Raw genomic sequence first — 23,872 nt, forward strand, 5'->3', positions numbered from 1 at the left:
TGAGGATATGGATAATAATAAAACTCAAGTTAAATTATATTGAGATCCACAGATGCAACTGACATTCTCATTCCCCTTCACCCTCAATTCTTCCTGTAAGAAAGGGTAATAACTCGCACTCTGTAAATCTGAGAGAATGTCTTATATTACTGTGTTCTCTGCTGTGTTCAATGATCTGTTTCATACAGTGACATATAAAGACAAAAGTGTTGCTTGGATTAACCACAGGGCCCACCACACAAATAATATTGCCCATGGTTATACGATTCAGGTCTTCAGTGAAAAAAAGTTCTCCAAGGAGGGGGGCTATTTAACCTGACATCATACTGGCATTTTCTTGCAAACCTTACTTTGACCTTGGTGGTCATTTCCCTCAGCATTATCTGTCTCAATGAATTGAGTATAAATACGAACTACAAAGAAGGCCTGGCTTTCAATGTCGTGACGTATAGCTCTGAGTTCCCATGCTTTTGATCTGTTTTTCCAGTGGTCTTGGATTTTTTTTGTGTGTAAACGTTGTACAAACTAGTGTCCCTTATAAAGTAAAATATGCATTTCTTTTTTGACAGATGGCACTGAAAATGCCCAGCGAAGCCAGAAGCAGCCTGCACCCACTTCCCGGAATGACAAAGTTGAAGGTTCTGAGAGTGTCGCAGATTCGGAGGTGAGAATCAGTCCTTGTCTTAGACTGTTTTTTCAGATACAAAATTGCCTGCAGTCTTTGAAGCAGTCTGTGGGTTAACAATTCTGTGCTCTCCTTGCTACTGTATTAGAGAGATTACTACTTATGGAAGCAGTGAACTATTTTTTTTTTTTTAAACTATTTTTATTGCAGAACCAAAATATATATAGCATACATTTACATTCATTTGGCACTGTCACCGCTAGTGCATATGACTTGTTCGGTTGTTTCTCATACATGGCCCATAAGCCCACAACCCTGAGGTCGGGCGTCGTCAAACATTGGACTATTATTATAGCAACCTCCGAACTTTGGTATTTTTCCCCCAAGGAAAGGATATCTTCAGTCTGCTTTTTGTTCCCCCCCCCTCCTCCCCTTTCATAAATCTCTCCTATTCCCTCCCCCCCCAACTTGGTAGCTCTCAAACTCCCTCCCCCACCCGCCTCCCAATGCCCTCACCTACGCCTGAGCGCCCTGCTAGTGTGTATTCATGAGTACTGTCAGAAGTAATTGCTTAACTATGGAGTAAGTGCACCTGGTGTGTTTGTGGGGACGTCAACATCTGGGTTGGAAGTTCCTTCGCCTTCATCTAACGTGCTATCTCGCAAGGCTTGCACCAGTATCTCCCATGCCGTTGCCGCTTCCAGTGCTTTATCATCGGACTTACGGCGAGCCAACTGGAATCTGAGTGTGCTCTCACTTCCCGCCCATTTGAGGAACTCATTAACCCACTTCCTGTGCGTTGGACCTTTTTTCGATTTCCAATTCCTCGTTATTTCCCTCTTGGCCAGGATCAAACCCATGTCAATAAATTTGCTTGTTATCCTATTCTTGGGTGTGTGCGGAAACCAATGCAATACGCTAACAGCTTTGTTATATTGTAATTCCCTTTCCATGGCTTCGTTTAATGTCTCACCGATCTCCCGCCAATAATCCTGCAGTTGTGGGCAGTCCCATAGCATATGACCCAGGTCCTCCTCTGATGTATTATATCTGGGGCACGCCGCGTTCTCTGCTCTAAAATACTTCCCCAACTACCCTGGTGTGAGGTAGGCTCTGTGGAGGACATAAAAATGTATCAGCTAGAAACATGCGTTCCTTGTGCTCTTCCTTGCACGTCTCACTATTTGTGCCCAAGTGGTGTCAGGGATCTCTGTTTGGAGGTCTAACTCCCATTTAGCCTTTTATGGGGTTGCAGAGTTTCACGCAGCATCCTAGAGTAAAGGCACGTTACTGCTTTATATGTGCCAGCTGCCATCATAGTGTATTGACAAGCCATAGATGTGGCAGGCTCCAGAAGCCCTTCCTTCCAGTGAGTTTGCATGGCTCTGGTCACAGCCGCGTGCATCAGGTAATCTCCCCTCGGGAGGTCGAACCTATCTTGCAATGTTTGGTAAGGGATTAGCTCCCCATCTTCGTAAAGGTCCCCTCGCATTTGTAGTCCTACGTCCTCCCACCCTTGTAAGCGCGACCAATCGCCACCGTGAGGTAGTGCTGTCACCATTCCCAGCGGTATCTCGGGTGCGTGCATATGCCGCACCCCCGCTCGCCGTCTAGCTCGATTGCAGCAGAGCCGAAACGTCTGCTCTTCCTGTTATAGATTCCTAATAGTAAGCCGTTGCTGTAAGGTGATGTATGCTAACACGTGGCTTGGGATGCCTCCCTCCCTCTCGTTCTCCGGACCTCGGTATACCCTGGCCACTTCCTGTGTGAAAATTTGCAATTGTGCCGCTAAATAATAGAGCTCAAAGTCCGGGACCGCTAATCCTCCCTCGTCCTTCGTCCGGAGCAGCGTGGCCAGCGCTATTCTGCGCCTACCTGTGCCCCAGAGAAACGATATCAGTATTGACCTCAGTTGTCGAAAGGTAGAACCGGGTATCCACACCGGCAATGTGCGGAAATAGTAAAGAAGACGTGGCAAAGCTATCATCTTCACCAGCGAAATGCGTCCCGTCACCGACAGTGGGAGGGTGGCCCAAAAGGACATACTGCCCCTCAGCGCCCAAATACAGCGGCCCACATTGCCCTCCAGCATATCTGCCGCCTTATGATACTCATATACCCCTAAATATTTCAAACAGTTAGGTTCCCAATTGAGCTGCAGGCGGGTGGTAGGTCGAATCCCCCCCTGGCGCAGTGGGAACAGACAGGATTTAGCCCAATTGACTTTCAGGCCCGATAGCTTGCCAAAGAGCACAAGGAGTCTTTCAGCGCCCGTCAGTGCCTCGCTTGCGTCCTCCAGAAATAATAGAAGGTCATCTGCGTAAAGCTAGATAGTTTGCGGGCGTCCTTTGTAAACTAAGCCCCTGTAAAAATTTCCCCTCCTGGCTTCCGCCACGAACGGCTCTATGGCCAAAGCAAATAACAGGGGGGATAGCGAGCATCCCTGCCTAGTGCCGCGGCATACCCGATATTGATGCGAAATAAGGGAACCTACTCGTACTCTCGCCACCGCAGATGCATATAACACTCTTGTCCACCTTATGTACTCGTCCCCAAGGCCAAAGTGCTTCATGACCTTGTACAGATATTCCCACTCCAAACTATCAAACGCCTTCTCGATGTCGATTGATAATACCAGGGGCGTTCTCGCGTTCGGCAGTGGGTCATCCATCATACGTATCAGCCTACGTATATTGATAGTAGTGTTTTGCGTGGGGATGAAGCCGGATTGGTCGTCATGGATCAACCCCTTCATGTGCTGCAGCAATCTGGTCGCCAGTATGGTACTCAGGATTTTGTAGTCCGTTGTAAGCATGGACAACGGTCGGTAGGACGCTGGATTGGTGCTTTCCCTCCCCGGCTTCAGCAGCGGTACCATCAAAGCCTCACACATGGATTGAGGTAGTCTGCCTCTAACCTTGGCTTCGTTGTAAACTAGTTGGAGCCGCGGAGCAAGTTGCTCCAGGTATTTGCTGTAGAATTCAATGGGCAACCCGTCCAATCCCGGGGTTTTGTTTCGGGCCATCTTCTTCTCAGCAGTACCGATTTCCCCTAGTGTGATGTCCCTGCCCAGGGCTTCTGCTTGCTCTTGGTCTAGCTGCGGCAATTGCAATCCTTCCAGGAAGGCATCAATTTCACATTCTTGTCCTTCCAATGCGCTTTCATAAAGCGTACTATAGTAAGATTGAAAGTTGTCCAATATTCCCAGTTGGGAGTGGCACATGTCACCCTCTTCCCCCTCGATGGCCAAGATCGGGTTACTACGTCTCGTAGGGTTAGCCAACCAAGCGAGCAGCGTGCCGGCCTTATCCCCCTCAGCGTGCGCCCTCATTAAATAGTTTTTGTGGTCATAACTACGAAGCCGTTCCATTTCAACCGCCACTGCTTCCTTGGCCTCACATACAGTATCCTGTAGCTCGGGATGATTAGGTTGCGCCAGTTCAGCCTTCCTTAGCACCCCTTCTGCCTTACTCAGACCTTCCAATAGGGTCTTGCGCATTCCTGCGCACTTCCCTATGCAGTGCCCTCTGATAACAACTTTAAAGGCATTCCACTCCATCGCACTGGATGCTGTGGTACCCTCGTTTTCCTCAAAATAATGTGTAATTCTCTCTTCTAGCGCCTCCTTGAACAGTGGATCATCCAGTGTGTCTGGTCGCAGTTGCCACGTTGGGACTCGCGTGACCTCAGTCGCCCAGTTCAGCGTTAGTAGTAGAGGGTTATGATCGGACAGTGTACGAGCTAAGTACTCAGTGTTCGCTACAGCAGTGATCACCAGTGGGGAGCACAAAAAAGTTTCAAGGCGAACATGGAGGTCGTGCAGGCTAGAATAATATGAATAATATCTCATAGATGGGTGTTGTGCTCTCCATGCGTCTCCTAACTCCCATCTCTCCTGCCATTCAAGCCTTCGCTTCGCCAATCGATGAACTGGGGACGCTGCTAGTGGTGGGTGGGATCTGTCTAGTGTCGTGTCTGTTACTGAGTTAAAATCCCCTCCCATGAGTATGGGGCCCGCAAAATAACCAGCTAGCGCTCCGGAAAGTTTCGTTACGAAAGCTGATTGGTCGACATTGGGCGCATAGACGCTACACAACACTAAATCTCAGCCTTTCAGTTTCCCCTCTACAGCCACAAATCTCCCCTCTGGGTCTACCACATGTCTAAAGCAGTGAACTATTATAGGCTTTCTTACTGTAGTATTACGAGTATGGGGCTCCTTTATGGCTCCAGCTACTTACATGCCATTTATTTCTGTTTAAAAGCAACATTCCTTTCTATTACCATCAGTCCTGACAAGTACCACGCATCAGGCGTTAGACTGAAGCATTTCGGTGTGGTGGTCCACATCACTGCACTGAATTTGAAAGTCATGCATAATAGGCATAGTGCCCCCTTGGCTGTCAAGCCGCGTATTAGCACTGCTAACCATGCAGCACCGAAATGCTAAATTAAGGCTGTAGTGGTAGTGCGTGGTGGCGCTGCTCTCAGCAGGCTTGGGGGCTTCTGCTACAACAATCTAACAACCATTCTATTCCGAACACCGTGCAGCGGCACAAGACGTGACGTCCTGCTGCCTCCCGTTGCGGTGTCAGCGGGTTGTGCAGTTCCTAAGAATAAATTGTGGGGGGCTGCAGTGGCAATGAGCGCTGCTTGCACTGCAGGAATTATTTGAAAAAAATGTTATCCCTGCCACTGGACCCAACTGACCCAAACCCTTGGACCGCAGCGGCCTCTGGAGCTCAGAGCACACCGTTGTGTAGCTTTGCTGCTGAGCTGTGTCGGATTGATCATGTCCAGGTGGCTTGGTTTGCCCCTGGAGTCATTGCGGCCATGAGGCAGCCGAGCCGTTCCGAATAGTCACACGGCTCGAGTAAGTGCCTGGAGTGAGGTAATGGTATGTCTCTCACTCTGCTAGTTTCTAATAAAACGAAATATGTGCTTTTAAATTATAACAGTACTTAATAGCGCCTAGCGTGCAGTCATGATCTTCAGCAGCCTGCCCTATTGAAGCTGTAGTTTTACGGTCACTCACAGCCATATTCTGTTAGGTGAGTCACTGTAGTTTTCACTGAGCCGCGCCGCATACAGCCACATAAACTGGTGTGTTGGGCTGGTCGGTGTGACTGAGCTACAATGTGACTGACTGTGTCACTGAAGTCAACAGAGCCTGGTGAAGCTTTGATAGCTTGTGGGGGGTCATGGTGTGATCTGTGCTGCTGGCTGGGCAGATAGAGGCGCGCCAAACGGGGCGGCCCTCTCGGGGTTAATGATTTTTATTAGGGTTTGAGCAGTGAGTTCGTTTTTAGGTCGAGGACCGAAGGCTGCGCTTGCGCAGTCTCCGGTGGGAGATTTAATGATTTGTAGTATGGAGGCTTAAACCCGCCTCTCTCTTTCATTGGCTGGCTCCCTAAACGGAGGCCAGCCATTGGATGAGAGGGGCATCACTCAGTTCAAACCCAGTCTCTTTCGGATTCGTGGGTGTGTTTTTTTGCGTTCTTTCGACTTGTGACGTCATCTGTCACTCAGAATGCAAAAAACACGCCCCCGATTCCGAAATTTTCGCGGTTGCAGCCGCCATTTTGCTGCTCAGTGCTAGGAGGGTTATTTATTGATCGATCGCGTTACGGACATGATGAAGTCACCCGAAAACTCTTCAATATCACTGTATCAGCGCGGACTGTCCAGTGATCGGCGGTTAAAGGGGCACCGTCGGCGTTTAATTGTATTATTGTGCATTGTGGATGGAATTGCTGTTGTTCGTAGAAGCAGAAAGATTGTAAATATTGTCCCTGTTACTGTCCGCGATCCGTGCGCCTCTATCCTTCAGCCCTTTTACCCCAGGATTCGTGGACCGGCTCCACGGCTCTAATCTCGGCACCCCAAGCCCTTCAGAGCACTCTCCGTATATTTCTTCAAGGCGCTACACTGTCCAGTGATCGGCGGTTAAAGGGGCGCCGTCGGCGTTTAATTGTATTATTGTGCATTGTGGGTGGAAATGCTGTTGTTCGTAGAAGCAGAAAGATTGTAATTATTGTCCCTGTTACTGTCCGCGATGCGTGCGCCTCTATCCTTCAGCCCTTTCACCCCAGGATCCGTGGACCGGCTCCAGGGCTCTAATCTCGGCAACCCCAAGCCCTTCAGAGCACTCTCCGTATATTCTTCAAGGCGCTACACTTTTAAAGCGCTCCGAGGAGCAGGTACAGCGCTGCGAGCAGCGGCAGGAGCTCCCTGCGCGTGGCTGGATGCGGCTTTGAGTAACTGCTGCCCCATTACCCAGTGATACTTACGGCCCATGGATGGATACTGTGAGCTTATTTACAAGCCCCCAGCGCCGCCGGCGCCTCACTATGAATCACATAAAACAGACGCACCGGCGGCGCCTGAGGCTTATAAAAAAGCCCCCGCGTTTTTAAAGCACAGCATTACATGCAAGTGTTTTGTTTCTTTTATTATGTTTCACTTTCCTTCTGTGGCTGCATGCTATTTTCCTACATATATTACAGTTTTTTAAAACGAAAAAAGTGACAATTAAACGTTTACAAGGACACAAAGTAACTCATTAGGGAAACACAATATTTTTTTTATGCCTGTTCTTTTTTGTATCATAAGTCTTTATTAAACGTTTTTCAAAATTGTATACCAATATCACGGGTTCATACATTGATAATGGAGTGATTTAAAAAAATATTGTACACAAGAAGTGAAGAAATATATGCATTCAAAAACAAAATCCCTCGTGTAAACACATTGAGCATAAATGGATAAAAAAATCCAAATCCCCACAAACCTCTGACAGCCCCGTGCATGGGGAAAACGAACCGCAGTGTCAGTCAGTTTATCGATCATTTACTCAAAGTGAGCGCAGCGAACACACCCTGAAGCCACGAGTCGGAATGGCATTGGCCCTCCAAAAACATATAAATGTCATTTCTTTCTGCCTACTGTGAATTAAATGTGTAAAATAAAACCGTGAGGAAGTGTAGGCGCGGCTCCTGCGCTGCGTGGGAGTGAGGGAACTAAAATGAAACATCACTTTGCGAGGGCGCTTTAGAACTTTTTGGGTGGACTCTGCGCTTGTATGTTTTTATCCAATGTCTTTCTGCCTTTTTTGCTGAAACGTGCTTGTCGCCCCGGTTTCCATCATGAAAGGGGTGCCTTAAACAGAAACCGGGGTGACAAGCACATTCCAGTCCTGATAAAGCCCTCTGCCCCTCAGCCCCTTAAAGACAGCCGCCCCCCAGCTGGAAGAGCAGTCAGAAGAGAGGCAGCCCCCCCAAACCCCCCCCATCGGTGGAGGATGAGAGACCACATGTTACGGACAAGGGCGGAGCCTGCCTCCTGGGGCATCTAGACACCCGCCCATGCCTTGGTAACATCTGTGGGCATGGGTGGGGCTAGAAGGCACTGCCATAGGCTCGATAGTGTATTGTTGTTAAATTTATTTAGCGCTTAACACAGCGGCCGCAACTGTTAATACCCCTGACGAGGTGTCGAAGCGCTTTTAGGTGAGCAGCAGCTACTCCGGAACCAATAAAGGATTAGTGGTGAATTAATTTAGGGATTCATGTTTCCTTCACATCAGTCAAGCGTTCCTGGCCATTATCGGCAGGCCTGAAGGGAATGGGCTTGCATTTGTAATTGTGTTGTGCAAAGTTGTAAAGTTCTAGACCTCAGAAAGTCACACATTTTTAAGAAAAAAAAACTGTGAAATCTCCAGTTCATAGTTTCACATTCCGGAATGGATTTTTCAGCCGTGAAACCTTTGAAGGACTATAAAATTAGCACCGGTGGGTTAAGTTATTAGGATATCTATTGGTTAAGCACACAAACTGTAATTTCAAATTATAATGGTTATGTGTTATCATATGCAATGATATCCTAATAAGTGGATAATACGGTGTGGCTTGTGGACATGGTCACTCACTCTTAAAACCACCTCATGCCTCTTTCATCGACTACCAGGCACATCCTGCCCAACTCACTCAGGCAGGCTTCCTCCATCTTTACAACTTATGTAGTCCTCTCTCATGGTCTCAGGAAATGTACGATGGGAAAAGCAAGTGCCTGTCCCCAAAATAAGTGCTGGTGACACCTACCAGGACCACCCTCAAATTAAGTATTGAATAAACATTTATTGTAGTCAATAATGACTTTCTCGCTATGGCCCTGCCCATTAGAGTGTAGTAAAAAGAAGCTTGTTTGGAATGCTTAGACCTTTGGCCTGGTTAAAAAAAACACACTGTACGTTTTGTGTGTATGGGGCTCAGTGTGTGTGTGGGGGGTGGGGCTCTGTGTGTGTGTGTGGGGGGCTCTGTGTGTGTGTGGGGGGGCTCTGTGTGTGGGGGGGGGGGCTCTGTGTGGGGGGGGCTCTGTGTGTGTGGGGCTCTGTGTGTGTGTGGGGGGGGGCTCTGTGTGTGTGTGTGTGGGGCGTGTGTGTGTGTGTGGGGGGCTCTGTGTGTGTGTGTGGGGCTCTGTGTGTGTGTGGGGCTCTGTGTGTGTGTGGGGCTCTGTGTGTGTGGGTGGCTCTGTGTGTGTGTGTCTCTGTGTGTGTGTGTGTGTGTGGGGGGGGCTCTGTTTGTGTGGGTGGCTCTATGTGTGTGTGGGTGGCTTTGTGTGTGTGGCTCTGTGTGGGTGTAAATGCAATAGGTCATGCATTTGCGAGCAATTAACCTATTGGCATTGTAAATGACAATGCTATTTATTTGACGATTAAGCTATTGGCAATGTAAATGACAATGCCATTTATTTAAGATGTAAAAAAAAAATGTCATGAGCAATGCCAATAGCTCTACCTTTAATAATGCAGAGACCATTGCATTGTAAATGCTTGTTGAAATAATGCAGCTTTGTATCCATTGTGTTAAGTCTTTTTGTTTATTCAGCTGCATGTTTCCCTTGTCTTCATTGCTTGATTTTGTTCTCGTGAAATTGTCTCTCATTGTTGTTGAAATACCACTCATAATTTCGTTGAAAGTATGAAATTTCACACATAGCAATCTGAAACCTTGGCAGCTATCTACCATGAGCCTTCTGACTGTGACAAACGGGCAGTGTTTGAAGCCTAGTGAGGAGTTTCACATATCTACCTGAGAGTAACACAGTAAATAAAATTAATTAGGTTGGTTAGATACATTTTAAAAAATGGCAACATTGCAAAACAATTCCAAAAAGAAAACGGTGATTCCCAAATATGGCATTCGGTGGTAAGCAGTTTTAGGGAAAACATTTGTTAAAATTTTCCATTGAGGAGTACTCATTCTAAAGTTTCATTTAAACTTAGTTTATTGGCTTACCTTCCTGCATTCCTATGCACTTCTCAAAAGAAAATGTACCTCAGGCGTGTTCACTAATATAACTTAAAGGATAGAAAACTGTGGCCATATTTAGGGCATTTATGGCTATTTCTAAGGGTTTCAGGGCAGTCAGATATTACTTGCCATTAAGTGCCCCAATCTATGTATTTACCTTGAGTGTTCTGGCGTCGCAGTCCTTTTACAGTCTGTGTGGTCAGGTACCGGCGTATCGAGGTCAAGTGGCCGGCACTCATTCAATGAGGTGGTATGAGATTAGATGCTCAGAAAGAGTTAATATGCCATACAAAAGACAATCATTTCAGTGTACAGACAGATCTTTAGAAAGAAAAATTTTCAGGATTAACAATCAAGAAATGCATAGAAAATGAGAAGTGCCCAGCACCTTCTGGCTAGAGTTAGGAAGCCTTTATTAGTTTTAAGCACTAGGTGCTGTAGTTCAGTTTACAAGTAGACCTAAGGCCTAAAGGCCCATATTATTCAACAAGGGAACTGATGGTGTTGCCCTAAAACCATGCAGTACCCTACTGGCCAAAACGGAAGTCTTGTAACTTCAAGGACTTTGTTGAAGTTATCTTAAAGGCTGAAGTAGCAGGTCATAGGGTTTCAGTAGGCACTGATTTCGTTTGGGTAATACATAGGAATGTGCCCAGAAACGCACCCTTTACACTTTCTGTAAAACCATTTAAGATATTCAAAAGATGTCCACAGGACCCACCAACCAAGTAACAGAAAACCCACCCTTCCTGGTAAGTAATCCCACTTATTTACGGTTTCCCGGAGGAAGTCCTCCTCTTCTTCTGCTTCTTTCTCCCCCTCTCCATCTTTCTGTTCTTCCTTCTCTTATTCTTGCTCTTCTTTTTGTTCTTCCTCTCCCGTTTACCCCTAGGGAGCCTCAAGGTAGTTTCTCCACTGAGGTACAGGTAAAAATGCATCTCTATAGTTTATGTTGCCATCATGATCAGTCCACACATACTCTGTTAGAGGGGACAGTAGTTAACCTCGCAGAAGGGGATGCATTTTGGGCTCCACATCATCATCAGAGCACTGGTCTGATGTCTCAGAACTGGAAAACCAGTGTACCTCCAGAGAACTTACATGAATGGGGAGTTACCTAGGAGAAAAACACAGGTCTGCCATAATAAAAGCACAAGAGAAGGAGAGCACAGCTTCAGAAAGCACAAATGATTTTACTCACACAGGTTTTACTTGGATATTATTTTTGAAGTCTAGTGAGTCGAGCACAGGGCTCGAGTCAGGGTACCACGCGGGTGGACGGCGTCCCCCCACTTATTTTACCTGATGGACGCCGTCCCCCCTGCCAAACAGCTGGACTTCACTCTTTGGCCTCTCTGTGGCGAGATCGGAGCTCACAGCACGCTGCTCACACGCTGGCTTCTCAGAAGCAATCCCATCTAAGGGGTGAACAAGGGGAAGCAATGAGCCCGATGGTGCAAGCCACCTTTCGTGGTGTCACTTCCGGTGACAGCGTCCCCCCACTTCTTTTTTTGGGACTTGTGCCCTGGTCCAGCACTTTGGAAATACATAGAAACACCACTCATTATGAACACAGGAGGTATCTCATAGAATCTAATGATGGTTAAATTACATTGTTCGAACAGTTATCCCACTCATAATCCAGTAATACAATATATTGCATAAAATATGCTGCTTCCTCAGAAATGCACATAAACTCCAGGGGTTATAGCTCCAGGGACTCTCATGCATTCACCAACTTCTCCTAATACAAACAACTGCCAACAATTGCAGGCCCGCATTACTCATGGTATTGGTAAAGTCCAGCAATGATAAGTGAATCCCACTCCACAGTTTTTTTTATATAAGTGATCTGTATTTAGGGTAGCCCTAATCCTCATTTCCTTCAATCCTGCACATGGGATATCATGTGAGGTTGGTGGTGATACTCCTCTCCTCCATATATCCTTTGGAGCGGGCCACTGAAGGTAGGTGAATGAGGACAAGTCCCTGTATGGACGTAGCCTTCCTGGGGGAATTTCCTCCTCCTCCCTGCGTTTTTTAATTGCAAAATGAAAGATGTCGGATGGCACTTTGGGGCCTTTGAATATGGCATGGCATTGGGGCTCAAACATTGCTTGCCCCTTTCAGTTTAGAAATTTCCAGGCAAATAGAGCTTGGACCACGGCCTCGTGTGAGGTGCAGAAATCTTGGGAGCAACCACGGACAGCAACAAGAAGATAGTCTGTTGCAGAAGATAAAGAGAATCCTTAGCATCCGCAATCAAGGAGTAGTTGCTCACTTACAATATCTCATTTCTATGTCAGTCCAGCTCTCTAAGGCACTCAGGTTCCCATAGCAGAAGAATCCTGAGGTGGCCCCTATACTGAGAAACTCTTGTACTGCAAAGCAGTCTTTTAGTCCCAGAAGGAACACTGCTTCTGAAAGAGGTTCATCATCCAAGTCTTACTGGGGCACCCACCCACCAGTGTCACCCTTGAGTTTCCTCTATCCACAGCATTCCTACACTTTGAAGGATGTTTTTGTTAAAGGAGCAGAGATATTGAACATTCCACCGCCTCAAACAAGAACTTTCATCGTATTTGAGACACCACAAAATTGTGCATCGTAGAAAGAACTGCTTCCTCTTGTGTTGCAACCTATAGAGGCTTAAATTGAGATATTATTGATTCCAGCTACAACTATGTTAGCAATACCATGTCTTGTAAAGGAATATCGCCCTCCAGAACAAGCTCCACTTTTCTCTAAGGATCAAGTCTCAACCAGAAGGAGTTGTCTTTTTAACCGTAAGAAAAAGGCATCCTTCTGCTCTCTCTGTGATAAAGAAGAAGGTTTTGCCATAAAAGACGGGCAGTAAAGTAGGGTACATTTGCGGACTTCTGCCAAAATACTGTTGCTAGCAAGCACCTCTACATTATTATGTCATTGCAGTAGAGCCCTGTAGAAGGACTTACAGTGGATTTCAGATGATCCTCCCATGGAAACAGTGTGTATCTGCCTGTGTTTGTATGTGGGCAGTGCTTAATTTAAGCTGGTGGTTGCCATCTGGGGTGGCATCAGCAATTTATATTTGGACACCAGCACTTATTTCCCGCATTATGCATTTACTGAGTGCAAGAGAGGGAAACACACACAGATCGGAAAGATGGTGGAAGAGAAAGATGGCAAAACCATAACAAAGAAAGAAATTGGAAACTTGCAAGAATGAGAAAAGGGGACAGGGAGTGTCTTGAAGTGGATTAAAAACTACCATCCTTGGTATTTGGCGCCCTGACATTTAATTGCACTTGCCACCTGTTTCTGAGCTGAGCTTCGGGCACTGGCACGCTTTCTTAAAAAAACTAGGCACTGTATGTATGTTTGTCATGACAGCATAGTGCTAACCACCGCAACCACTGCACTACCTGTAAGTGGTGCTGCTTGCTGTATCCACCTCATACAGATCTATACAGGCTTACTCGTCCTTCATTTTCATGTCTGATATTTCCTGGTGTCCCAGACAATGCACGGACTGCTGGACATCCAATAAATGTTCAGCAAAAAGTAGGGGGTGGTGCCACTGGAATGCCCAGATTGCATGGGGAACTGATGGTGCCCCTTGACTATTTATTTCAGCAGCATTGTCCCTGGGCCTTCTGAAGAATTCCATACTTGAAAGTTCAAGGGAGATTGGGGTTAACCAATGGATTTGAAAGAAGTGGAAAGGAACCTGCCCACTAAGAAGACTTGTATCTTCTATCTGAGATGTTCACAAGGGTATTTGGGCCATTGATAGTGAGAAACCGCTTATACAAAGCGACAAGGATAAGAAGCCTGAGGCACTTCCTCTTTTTCCAAGTTTCAAATACTCAGAGGCATTAAAGTCATATTATCCTCTCCCCAACAAAAGTAATACTTTAGAAGAGGAGACATCCCTAGCATTGGTGGAAACTCCTGAAGCCATCAGTGTCCTTATTAGAAACAAGGATCAAGACCTGAGGGGCTTGGTACCATGAGCAGTTCATCAGCAGAAAGAGAATGGGGATGTTAGAAATCAGTAAATCCGGAAATACATTGTAGGAAGCTGGCTTTTTATGGAGTACACTAAAACGAGGTATACTATGTATAAAGTCCATACAGGCCTTATTGGTTTACAGTCCTTAAATTAATAATCCCAAATGCTCTCTTTTATGGTAGTGTGGGCGAGCAGTTTTAGGGTTATCAGAGGGTAGTGTTCATGCGCTTGTTGAACACACAGAGTCAATAAATGAGACACACACTCAAGAAGAAACTTGAGACCAATTTAGAAAAATAACAGATATTTTTATATTTATTTTAACACCAAGAACTTTGTAATGGGGTAAGTACTTTTCAGTTTATCAGTTTTTGCAGGTCAGTAAAAATGTCGCGCAAATGCGTTTTTACGCCGTAATACTTTCCAATGGGTAAAGAAACATATACTGCATACAGGTATTTGCAAACGATTCTCAGGTGTCCCCTTTAGGACTTAAAGTGCTACGGGCCAAGGTCCAAAGTATCAGCATCAGTTCAAGTTTACCTGCCCCGGACTGTCTGGATAAAGAGGTGATGGCGGGTTGGTAGCCTTGTGCGCTGCACCGTAGGAAAGGAGGGGGGCACCTAGAAGTAGGCTGCGGAGGGGGACTTGGGGACGAGTCCAGAAGCTCCCTAAGGGGGGCTCGATTTGTGGGGTCCTAGGAGTACCGTTGGCTGTCTTGGACCTGCAAAGGGGGTCAAAATAGAACAGCTGAGCCACTCTCAGTGCTAGCCTCTGCGATGCTGACGTCCCTCATCGGCTGCTCTGTCTTTGCGCCATTGTAGTCCGGATTGGATTCATGCATGCTTTGGTTGCTGCAAGGGGTTCGGTACCCCGAGTATTGGTGCAGAGAGGCTCCAGTTGATCCTGGCATCTTCTCACTTAGTGGGGAGCCATATTTGAGCTCTGGGAGCACTTTGACCTTGGTCCTGGGTGCCTGCTGCGTCGGTGGACCAGGTAGACAGCAGAACAGTGATTCTGACGTTGCGGTTGGTGGCTGCAGGAAAGTGGCTCCTCCACTTCAGAGAGATGCTGATGGCTTGGCAAAGTGCTAGAGGCCCTCTGATGCTTTTGGAGGATGCACAGCTGAAGGACGAGTCAGGTTGGCACATTTGTTGGGACTGAAGCTGGTAGGCAGTCAGGGCCTGGAGTCAAAGTCTACCAGCAATCCTCAGTTCTTGCTTCTTCGGCTCTTCTTTGTCCTCTTTTTTCTTCAGTTAGACAAATATAAGATCCTGGTGTCAGGGGGCCACTTAAAATTTCTATTTAGGGCTGTTTGAGGGGCATGTAAGGTACTAGCCAATGGGCTACCTACCCCTTGGGTGACTACACCCCCTGTATGACCACTTCCTGAGGGAAGTGGGCATAACCTTCACCCAGAGTTCCTAATTCCACTAAATTCCAAATAGGGAAACCCTTCTTTCATGGAGTGCATCAGGTAGCCCACCTTAGGAGTGTGACTGGCCTAGTAGTGCACCACACACATTACATAGCTAATTTCCCACCTGTCCTGGTGCCAAATGGGCCTCAGGGCAGAGGGTGGCATTTCCCAGGTCTGTGGAAAGCTGGGGTTGCATATCGAAGGCAGCAGAGGCTTTGAAGCCTAGGTCTTGGTATGCAGATTCACTAGCCATCCTGCTGAAGGAGGTGATAACACCTCCTGCCAGAGCAGGCATTGTTCCTGGTCTCCTGAGAGTGTTGGCTCTCACCTGCAGGGAGTCAGAAACGCTCTGTGGTGGCAGGCTGGAAGGATCCAGTCAGCCAGCACACTAGAAGACTATTAAAGTTTCAGGGGGCATCTCTAAGGTGCCTTCTGGTACATGTCATAATAAATCTTGTACAGCCATCAGTACAGATTTATTAAGACAGGGTGTTTGATACCAAACACAAGTATGTTCAGCTAAGCCATTATGTAGCTGGGGAACTTGTAATGACCAGTACCCAGTACATATACTTAAGGCCTGTTAACTTGCAATACCTAGTAATAGAACTACCCATCACAGGGGCATATCTGCTCATGCAGAAATACCCTCAATCTGACACACAGCCTAATTATCCTAAGTAGTCTGCAACCTAACATTTACACTAAAACCAAAGTGTCCTCTTGATGTAAACACTGATAGAGTGGATGTCCAACAACCAAGAATGCCATAGTGGAACATTTTCAAATCACTATAAGGAACACAGAAATTATGAGAACGGACACAATAAAACCTGAATTAATGCAGTCCACCTCTAGTAAAGGGGGTTCCCAATTTGGATTATTGCCACCTGGCCATTGAAGTTTGTATGAGGTTGGCATCTGTCTCTAGATCTGTTAACCATTAGTCTATAAGCCAGTGCCACCAACATATAGGTGAGATGTACAAATGTCTGTAGTCAGTCCGACATTGCCCGATACGTCTTCCCTCCCATTTAAGAGAAGTTGCATCAGATTCAGCCAGAGGCTCTAATGATAAACATTTCTAAAGAAAACGGGAAATGTGACGGCAGCAAACAACAGAAATAGAATTGGATAGGTTGGATCAGAGTCCAGGTCTGGGGTAACTTGGACTGATGAAGACCCACCAAATATGCGCTGAAGGATAAATAGACGCAATCCATGCCGACTCCTGATTTTGAACAATGGGGTAAGGTGGTTAAGTCTGGGAATACAAAGGGGAAATCGCTCTAAACCTAGCATGAGTTTCCTTCTCTGTTAAACAAGAAAACTCCTTTCTCTCATACTACCCATTACCCAGTGAGAAGTGTAAGAATAGAACACTATACAAACCTTTGGTAAACATCATGAAATTCAAACATCAGCTGCCCACCACAAAATACATAAATGTTGGAAAAGTGACTCCCGACAATCCAGCATAACGATATTGAGAAACACATAAGGATTAAGCCTAGAGAAACTCTGAGTAATAAAGCATGGAGAGAAAACATGGAGAGAAAAGGTCGGCCAGAGGCTGTTGATGCCTCAATATGTCTTTGAGTGTAAAGCAGAGGATGCAGATCATAAATGGTGGACAAAAATAATGTAATTAGTGGGATGTGGCAGGTCAAACCTCCCAATTTTCTTAGGCTTTAGGGCAGCAAATCATATTGTACATCCTCTCCATTTACTTTTCCCTTTTTTAAAAATTTTAATGTGAACATTAAATTGCATGTGATACAACTAAGGCTCTTGCCAGGACCCTTCCGTTTTGAGGAAGTCACGGACTGTTAGCGGCCGAGACTGGTGTGGGGTACCTTGTGGCTGAAGAGAGGTAAACTTGATTCCAAAACCAGATGAAGATGGTGAACTAATAGCCCTCATTTTGGCACGAAACTCATGGCCAGTATAATCATCTGAACAGTTGTATTAGTATTGCAGAGTGACTTATATGTTATTTGGTCCTGAAGAATGCCCATGAACTCAGGCTGGAGTCAAGTGAGGGCAGAAACATGTTGACCTTTTAATAGGGGTATATTTGTTTTCAACCCCTAGTCCTCTTTATTTTGAATCCAGTCCCTGGATGCCATTGAATACATTTATTAGGTCCCTCGAGACAGTTTTAACCACTTTCTCCTTTTGCACTCTGCCCCTGACTCACCTAGTTCATCAGCTTCCCCCATTTAAAACACCTCAGCTCCTCTCCACTAATTTTCTTTCAGTGGAGAGTTGTAGCCCACACCAAGGACCTTGCGGTCCCGGTGTGAGGAGGGAGCCCCATGATGAAGCATGTCACCTTCTGGTGAGTGAGGGTTCCCGTCCTAAAATAAAAATATTTTTTACAACCCCCCCCGCCCCGTGATAGTTGAGAACGTATCCTATAGTGAGCTTAAGATATTGATAGGGAGTGATACACTCTGTTCTAGGTTCTCTCCCTTTGATCCTTAGGGTGAATTTGATATAACTAAGCCACCATGTGTTACTGAAAACCATTTATTTTTGTCTGTATTTATTTTTAAATGTGGATAAAACCAGATATTTTCTAAATGCAGTCAGTCAAGTTTTCATATATGTGCATTGATTTATCATCTGGGGGTGTTCATATTATTGACACCTATTGGCCATTCAAGCATGAATGCACATAGATTGGGTACATTAATGTGGACATATACTAGTTTCAAATTCATTTTTTCACAAAACCCAAAATTAATATGGATAAATACAGATAATATTAGCAAAAAATAAATATGGATAAATACAGACACAAATGTGAAAAACATAAATACCATAAAAACGGGAGCCCTAGGTATAACCTTAGAGGTTTGGCCATACAAAGCTTACAACATGTGTTAATGTCTCCATTGGCATGAGGTAGAATATTTATAAGATGATTATTGAGGCTATGTTGGGCGCAAACTAAATGTTCAATGTTTCACCGTTCCTTGGCGGATATGTGTTTGGATGTGTGGTTTGGTACAGTGTTCTACTCAAGTCATTTGAAATCTGCAGTGATGTCCTGGAACTGTGATTCCAACATCATTCTTAACCCCAAGTAGGGCACATGCCTGAGTTCATGCCCTGTCCCTGGTTATCCTAGAAGTGATGTAATATGAAGAATTGTTTGTTGTGTGAATCATTTCCTGCCTGGCCGCTTTGTTACACACAGGACAGGTATCCTACTACAAGATGTGGGGGGCCAGATCAATCTCACCAACACCCCATGTTTTCCATTATCTGAGCGATTTTCTGAACATTCAGAAATTAAAAGCTTCTTTCAGAGTAGAGGTACACACCAAACTAATAGACAATTTTAGCATTAAACAATTTGCCGAAATTCCTGATTTGGTTCCACTCCAGGTACTATACTATGTTTGACTGTCCAAACCGGTATATTTGATCTTCTACAGAACACTTCTGCCACCACTCGCTGGATTTTCTGTCACTGGACAATTATTTTTTGCATACATGTCTGTCTTTAAGGTTCATGTATACTGATTATTAATTCGATTTACTCTTCTAAATTGGATCTTCATATCATAACCTCCTAAAGTGAGAAATTGCAGTTCCTAGTGGCCAACATATCCTTTTCTGGGCAACACGTACGACCTGTTTAAGCGGTGCAAACGGGAAATCGCCCGTTTGCGACCGCTAAATAGGTCTGTGGCATGTACAAACTCTATTTTGTGAGTCGGTAACCCATTCCAGACTTAAAAAATAGGGTTTGCAACTCGCTATTATTGGCTTGCCAATGGCGTCCCTTCTAAATGGCGACTCGCAGAGCCATGTACGAATGTTTTGCAACCAAAATGCGGTCGCAAAACATTCACATTTTACCGCCAATGGAAAGTTGGTGGTAGACCAGTCACAAATGAGAAGGGGTCCTCGGTGACCCCTTCCCCTTTGCGAATGTGGGTACAAATATTTTTTAAGAGCAAGCAGTGGTCCCACGGACCATTGCCTTCTCTTAAAAAATGAAACTGAAAAGATTCATTTTTCTTTTTGAAAAGCAACCCATTTTCGTTTAAGGAAAATGGGCTGCATTTCTAAAGAAAAAACTGCTTTATTGAAAAAGCAGTCTCAGACATGGTGGTCTGCTGATCTGAGCAGGCCACCATTCCTGTGAGTGCCAACCATTCCCAATGGGTTGCGAATTGCCTAATGAATATTAAAGAGGCAGGTCCCTTGTGACCCGTTTGTGAATCACAAACCGTGGCTCAGACACTGTTATACATTCCATTTTGCGAGTCGCAAAACGTCGCAATTTGCAACTCGCAAAATGGAATGGTCGTACATCTGGCCCTCTGTGTTGTGCAGATCAACTGTTATAGTCAACACTAGTATACAAGGATGTTTTTCTTTTGAACTTGATATAAAGAGGGGATGTTAAAATGAACAAAAGCTTTTTTGTTTATCTGCATTAGTAACTGTATGGAATACGCATATGCTCATGTTGTAAATTTAAACTCTCCATTTCCTTTCATGAAGTGCAGTTGTAATGACTACTGTTAGATATAGACAGAGAAATCTGCTTACTTCAAAATCTTATAGAGTCATATCCCATTATATGAGGAATGCAAACATATTTAGTCTGCCAGTTGTATTGCCTTACGTCTGTGCTATAGATACACTTTTCTTTGCATTACTTTCTTCTTCCTGGACACTCTGTGAGCCAGCATACACTGAAAGTAAATCTCAAAACAAGAGGATTGGTCTTTTATTTGAGGTGCTTTATTCTGTTTTGTAGCCCCTTCAACGATTCCTGAATTAAACTGGAAGGTAAATAGCACAGTGAATCCCAGCATAGTTCATAACTTCCTATTATTTTGGCGATTGTTTTAGTACAAAAAGAAAAATTATTAGAAAAAAATGAAAATCCTTGTAACCTGTTATGTTTTAATTTCAGAAAACAGAAGAAAAGGTATTGAAACCACTGACAAATCCGCAGACTGCTGATAAGAAAACGACCGCTGACGGTGAGAAGTCCGCATCCAGTCCTCAAGTGGATGCACTTGTGGCTCGTCTACCTCCACTACGGCCTCGGATGATCACTGGGGAACAAACTGTGGGACGCTGTGCACAGTTTCAAACTCCTGCCCCTGTGTTTGGGCAGAAGATCACAGTACCTGCAATCAGTAACTCTATCCAGATCTCGTCAATACCTTCTTCTGCTCTTCCCCTCACCATGTCAGCTGGACTAAATGGGGCAGGACTGGTGAGCTTGCAGAAAGCTGTACCCATGATCAATGTGATTTTGCCACGAATGCCTGTGGGTGTTTCAGAAATACAAATCCACCCCACTGTTGCAAATAATGAAAAGGGCGTGGTAGGACAGAGTAGCGAAATTCGGGCAAATGACGCACCAGACATCCAAAAGAGCACCACAGCAAAGCGGCCTTTGGAACAAGCCCTTGTTACTGATGCAGCACACGAAGCTGCCTCTAAGAAGAGGCGCGGACGCCCCTGCAAGGTGGTTGGCGAACCTACATTGGATGCTACATCATCCCTTTCGGATTCCGAGATAAGTAGTGGAGTTTCTCCGGGGGCACTTCTAGGATGTAGTACTGTCTGTGGGGACGATCAATTCTTGGATCACTCTGCAGAGGGGGTAGAACATCAAGAAGTGCGCACTGTTTTGCAAATGGGTCTTCGCAGGGTGAGTACATCCTGCGATATCTCACCAGCCCAACCGTCTATGGTGGAGGACAGCTTTGGGGGGTTGAAAGAGAGTGATTCCATAAAGAATGCTGCAGCCAGAAATGAGGCAGTGAAGGTGGACAATAGAACAAGTCCTAATAGAGATGAGTTCCAGGAAAAACCTTCCTATGAAAATGTACCTTCAGGGACTTGTCCGACCATTCAGCATTCTCTTTCAAAAGATGAACAGACAATCTGTATAACAAGTCATTCTAGGCACAATACTGAATCCAATGTAATTACTACAGATATACAACAAACTCGTCAAATTATTATGTCATCAGATGGGATTGGGGGAGGTTTGGCCTCAGTTGCCACTCCTTTGGTCAGTACCAAAGAAGATTTGGTGTCAACCTCTCAAGTTAGTGTGATCCAAGATGGCAGGTACAGCATGCATAAGTACAATTTGGGTCTTGCCCAGGAACAGGGACGAGGAAAAATCCTACAGGCTCAGGAAGCTGTAAAACACATACCATTGCCAGTTGACAGGGTCCTTGCAAAAGGAGGGGCTTTTCAAGACTCTGTGAAGGAACCTTCACAAGCAGACCCTCCAGCGATGGATCTTGGAGCAGCAGCAACATCAACCACTGGTCTATCCTGGAGTGTGATCTCTTCAAGAGCACATGCGGACACTAATAGTGGGTTCCTCTCTAAACCAAGGACAGGGCACTGAGGGCATTAAAGTCCTAAAACCCCAGCCAAGATTATTGAATTGTAACCGTTTGCTCCAAAGAACCAGGTCTGAACAAGTACATGCTCTTGAGGGACCGACGAGTTAAAGAACATGGCATCATTGCATGCACACAGAATTCTGGTTCCTTTTACACTCAAAAGTTATGATTGTGCTGAACTGTGGGGACATTGGTACTAAAACGTTTTGAAGTCAGCCCCTCCAATTTACATATTTGGCCTGATTATAAGATTCATATCAATGGCAATCTAATGTTTAATTACTGAAAATCCTATGACTGTAGCAGTTTAGGCTTCCTCATTGGAATCTTTCAGTGAGCAACTGACACCAAAACGTTATGTATGTATGTATATGGTATTTCTATAGCGTGAATCTAGCCAAAAGGCAGCGTAGCGCTGTACTTGGTCAAAGACAAGCATAAAGTCAACATGTAATAGCATGGGAAACTGTGGACAGATAGTGCATTGTGATGAAGTGTTCTTCCCTAAATTGGAGGCATGCTGGGGCAGTCCTGATGGATATGGGGATGATGTTCTAGATCCTGTTTCACACTTCTTAGTCTGCAGTCTGATGGTGTTCTGACCGTGGTTGTGCTGAGAACACTAGAGGTGGTGAGCTTGCTAGCAAGATAAGCGAGGGTGCTGGTCGTGGGGACTTTGCAAATGAGTTTGCTGGTTGTAAAGATAGTATGTGCTGGCAAGGGAAGTCAGTTGAGTTCCATCCGTATGGGGGAGATGTGATCATATTTCTTCAGGTACGGGATGGGTCATGCTGCGGTGCGCACAATGCTCTTAAAGAGGTGACAGTGTGGATTTACTGATGGCCTGACGTTTTATCTGTGTGAATCCGTCAGCCTTCAATTAGTTAAGCAGATAACTTAGCCTCCGTCTTGCAGGGCTGCAGTTCTTCCACAAAATCTATTTTAATGTCCTGGGGGCACCAAGTGGATTAGGGCAACAACTCCTAGTCCTTTTCCTTGTTAAACAAATATTTTGTCTTACTGTCCATTGAGTAATGTGTCAGCACCATTTATCTAAGAATATTCTTGCATGACTTTAATTCCTGCAGTTGTAGCAGGTCAGGGGCCCCTTTCTGATGTTCATTTAAAACTGTCTTTGACATATAGTGTTTCCTACTTTGTAATAATAATGTGTTGGGCTGGTTGTTAATTTTTCAAAAGGCTTGACAGATCTTGATCTTCCCCACTGTAGGATAATGTTCTCTGGATTTAACATACTGACAAAAAAAGGAGTTTGAGATCAGAGCTTCTGTTTGCTCAGTTTCTGTGTGTATAATGTATATATATGTATATATATTTATATTTTTATATAAACTATTGTATTGCTATGTCTCATTTCATTTTAACTTGTCTTATGGAAGCGGTAGCATGCAGTGTTCAATGTAAATGTATCTGTGTGCCAGTGAGATAGATTGCAGACTGCCAAAAGGGGTAATGCATGGTAATGGATATCCATTTAATCCTAGCTTGCATTTGTACAAATAAGTACAAGTTGACGAATATTGGGTTTCAGAAATAAATAGGAAGTCTGGTATTCCCACTCAAATTCTGAGAATGAGACACTCTGTGCCTTTCGTATCGTGCCCAGGACGAGAGTGCATTTTAGTGTTCTTTTCCAACTCTATGTGAATAACAGTCTCAGAGGGGGGAACACATGTGTTCGAGGCATGTGGGCTGCTGAATTCATATCTGTGCATATCTGTGCATAGATCGCCGCCTAGTGTTGGGTCCAGATGATTGCACATTGTTGTCCTGGAAGAGTCTTCGAAGTATCACGAGATAGGTGGCTCCTCCCCTGGACTACAGTGCGCATGGGCATCGCCTCCATCCCCAGATTGTTTTTTTCCGCCATTGGGTTTGGATGTGTTTCGGTTCCCTCTGTGGGAATCGATAGTTGTTAACTTTTCTAACTTGAGACCAAAAGGTCTTTAGGCTGGGCGTCGGTATCGTTCTTCGTTCGGGTTTAACTTCTTTTCAGCTCCGAACTCTTGCTGCCCTTCCGCGTGCTGTCGGCGCGGACGGGCCTACACGACGCTCCAGACATGGAACGAACTCCGTTTAAGAGGTGCCCAGTGTGCA

General features: G+C 45.2%; 1 protein-coding gene across 1 annotated transcript in view; it reads left to right on the top strand.

Moving 5' to 3' along the window:
- RFX5 (regulatory factor X5) overlaps window positions 1–23,121 on the top strand; it is a 58,884-nt gene extending 35,763 nt beyond the window's left edge. Inside the window, exons 9-10 of the mRNA XM_086947345.1 lie at window positions 570–664; window positions 20,293–23,121. Coding sequence (XP_086803471.1) covers window positions 570–664; window positions 20,293–21,756 — 1,559 coding nt within the window. The 3' untranslated portion in view covers window positions 21,757–23,121. The remainder of the gene's footprint in view (window positions 1–569; window positions 665–20,292) is intronic.
- The last annotated feature ends 751 nt before the right edge of the window (window positions 23,122–23,872 follow it).

This window comes from Lissotriton vulgaris, chromosome 12 (assembly GCF_964263255.1).
Source record: "Lissotriton vulgaris chromosome 12, aLisVul1.2, whole genome shotgun sequence".
NCBI lineage: Eukaryota > Metazoa > Chordata > Amphibia > Caudata > Salamandridae > Lissotriton > Lissotriton vulgaris.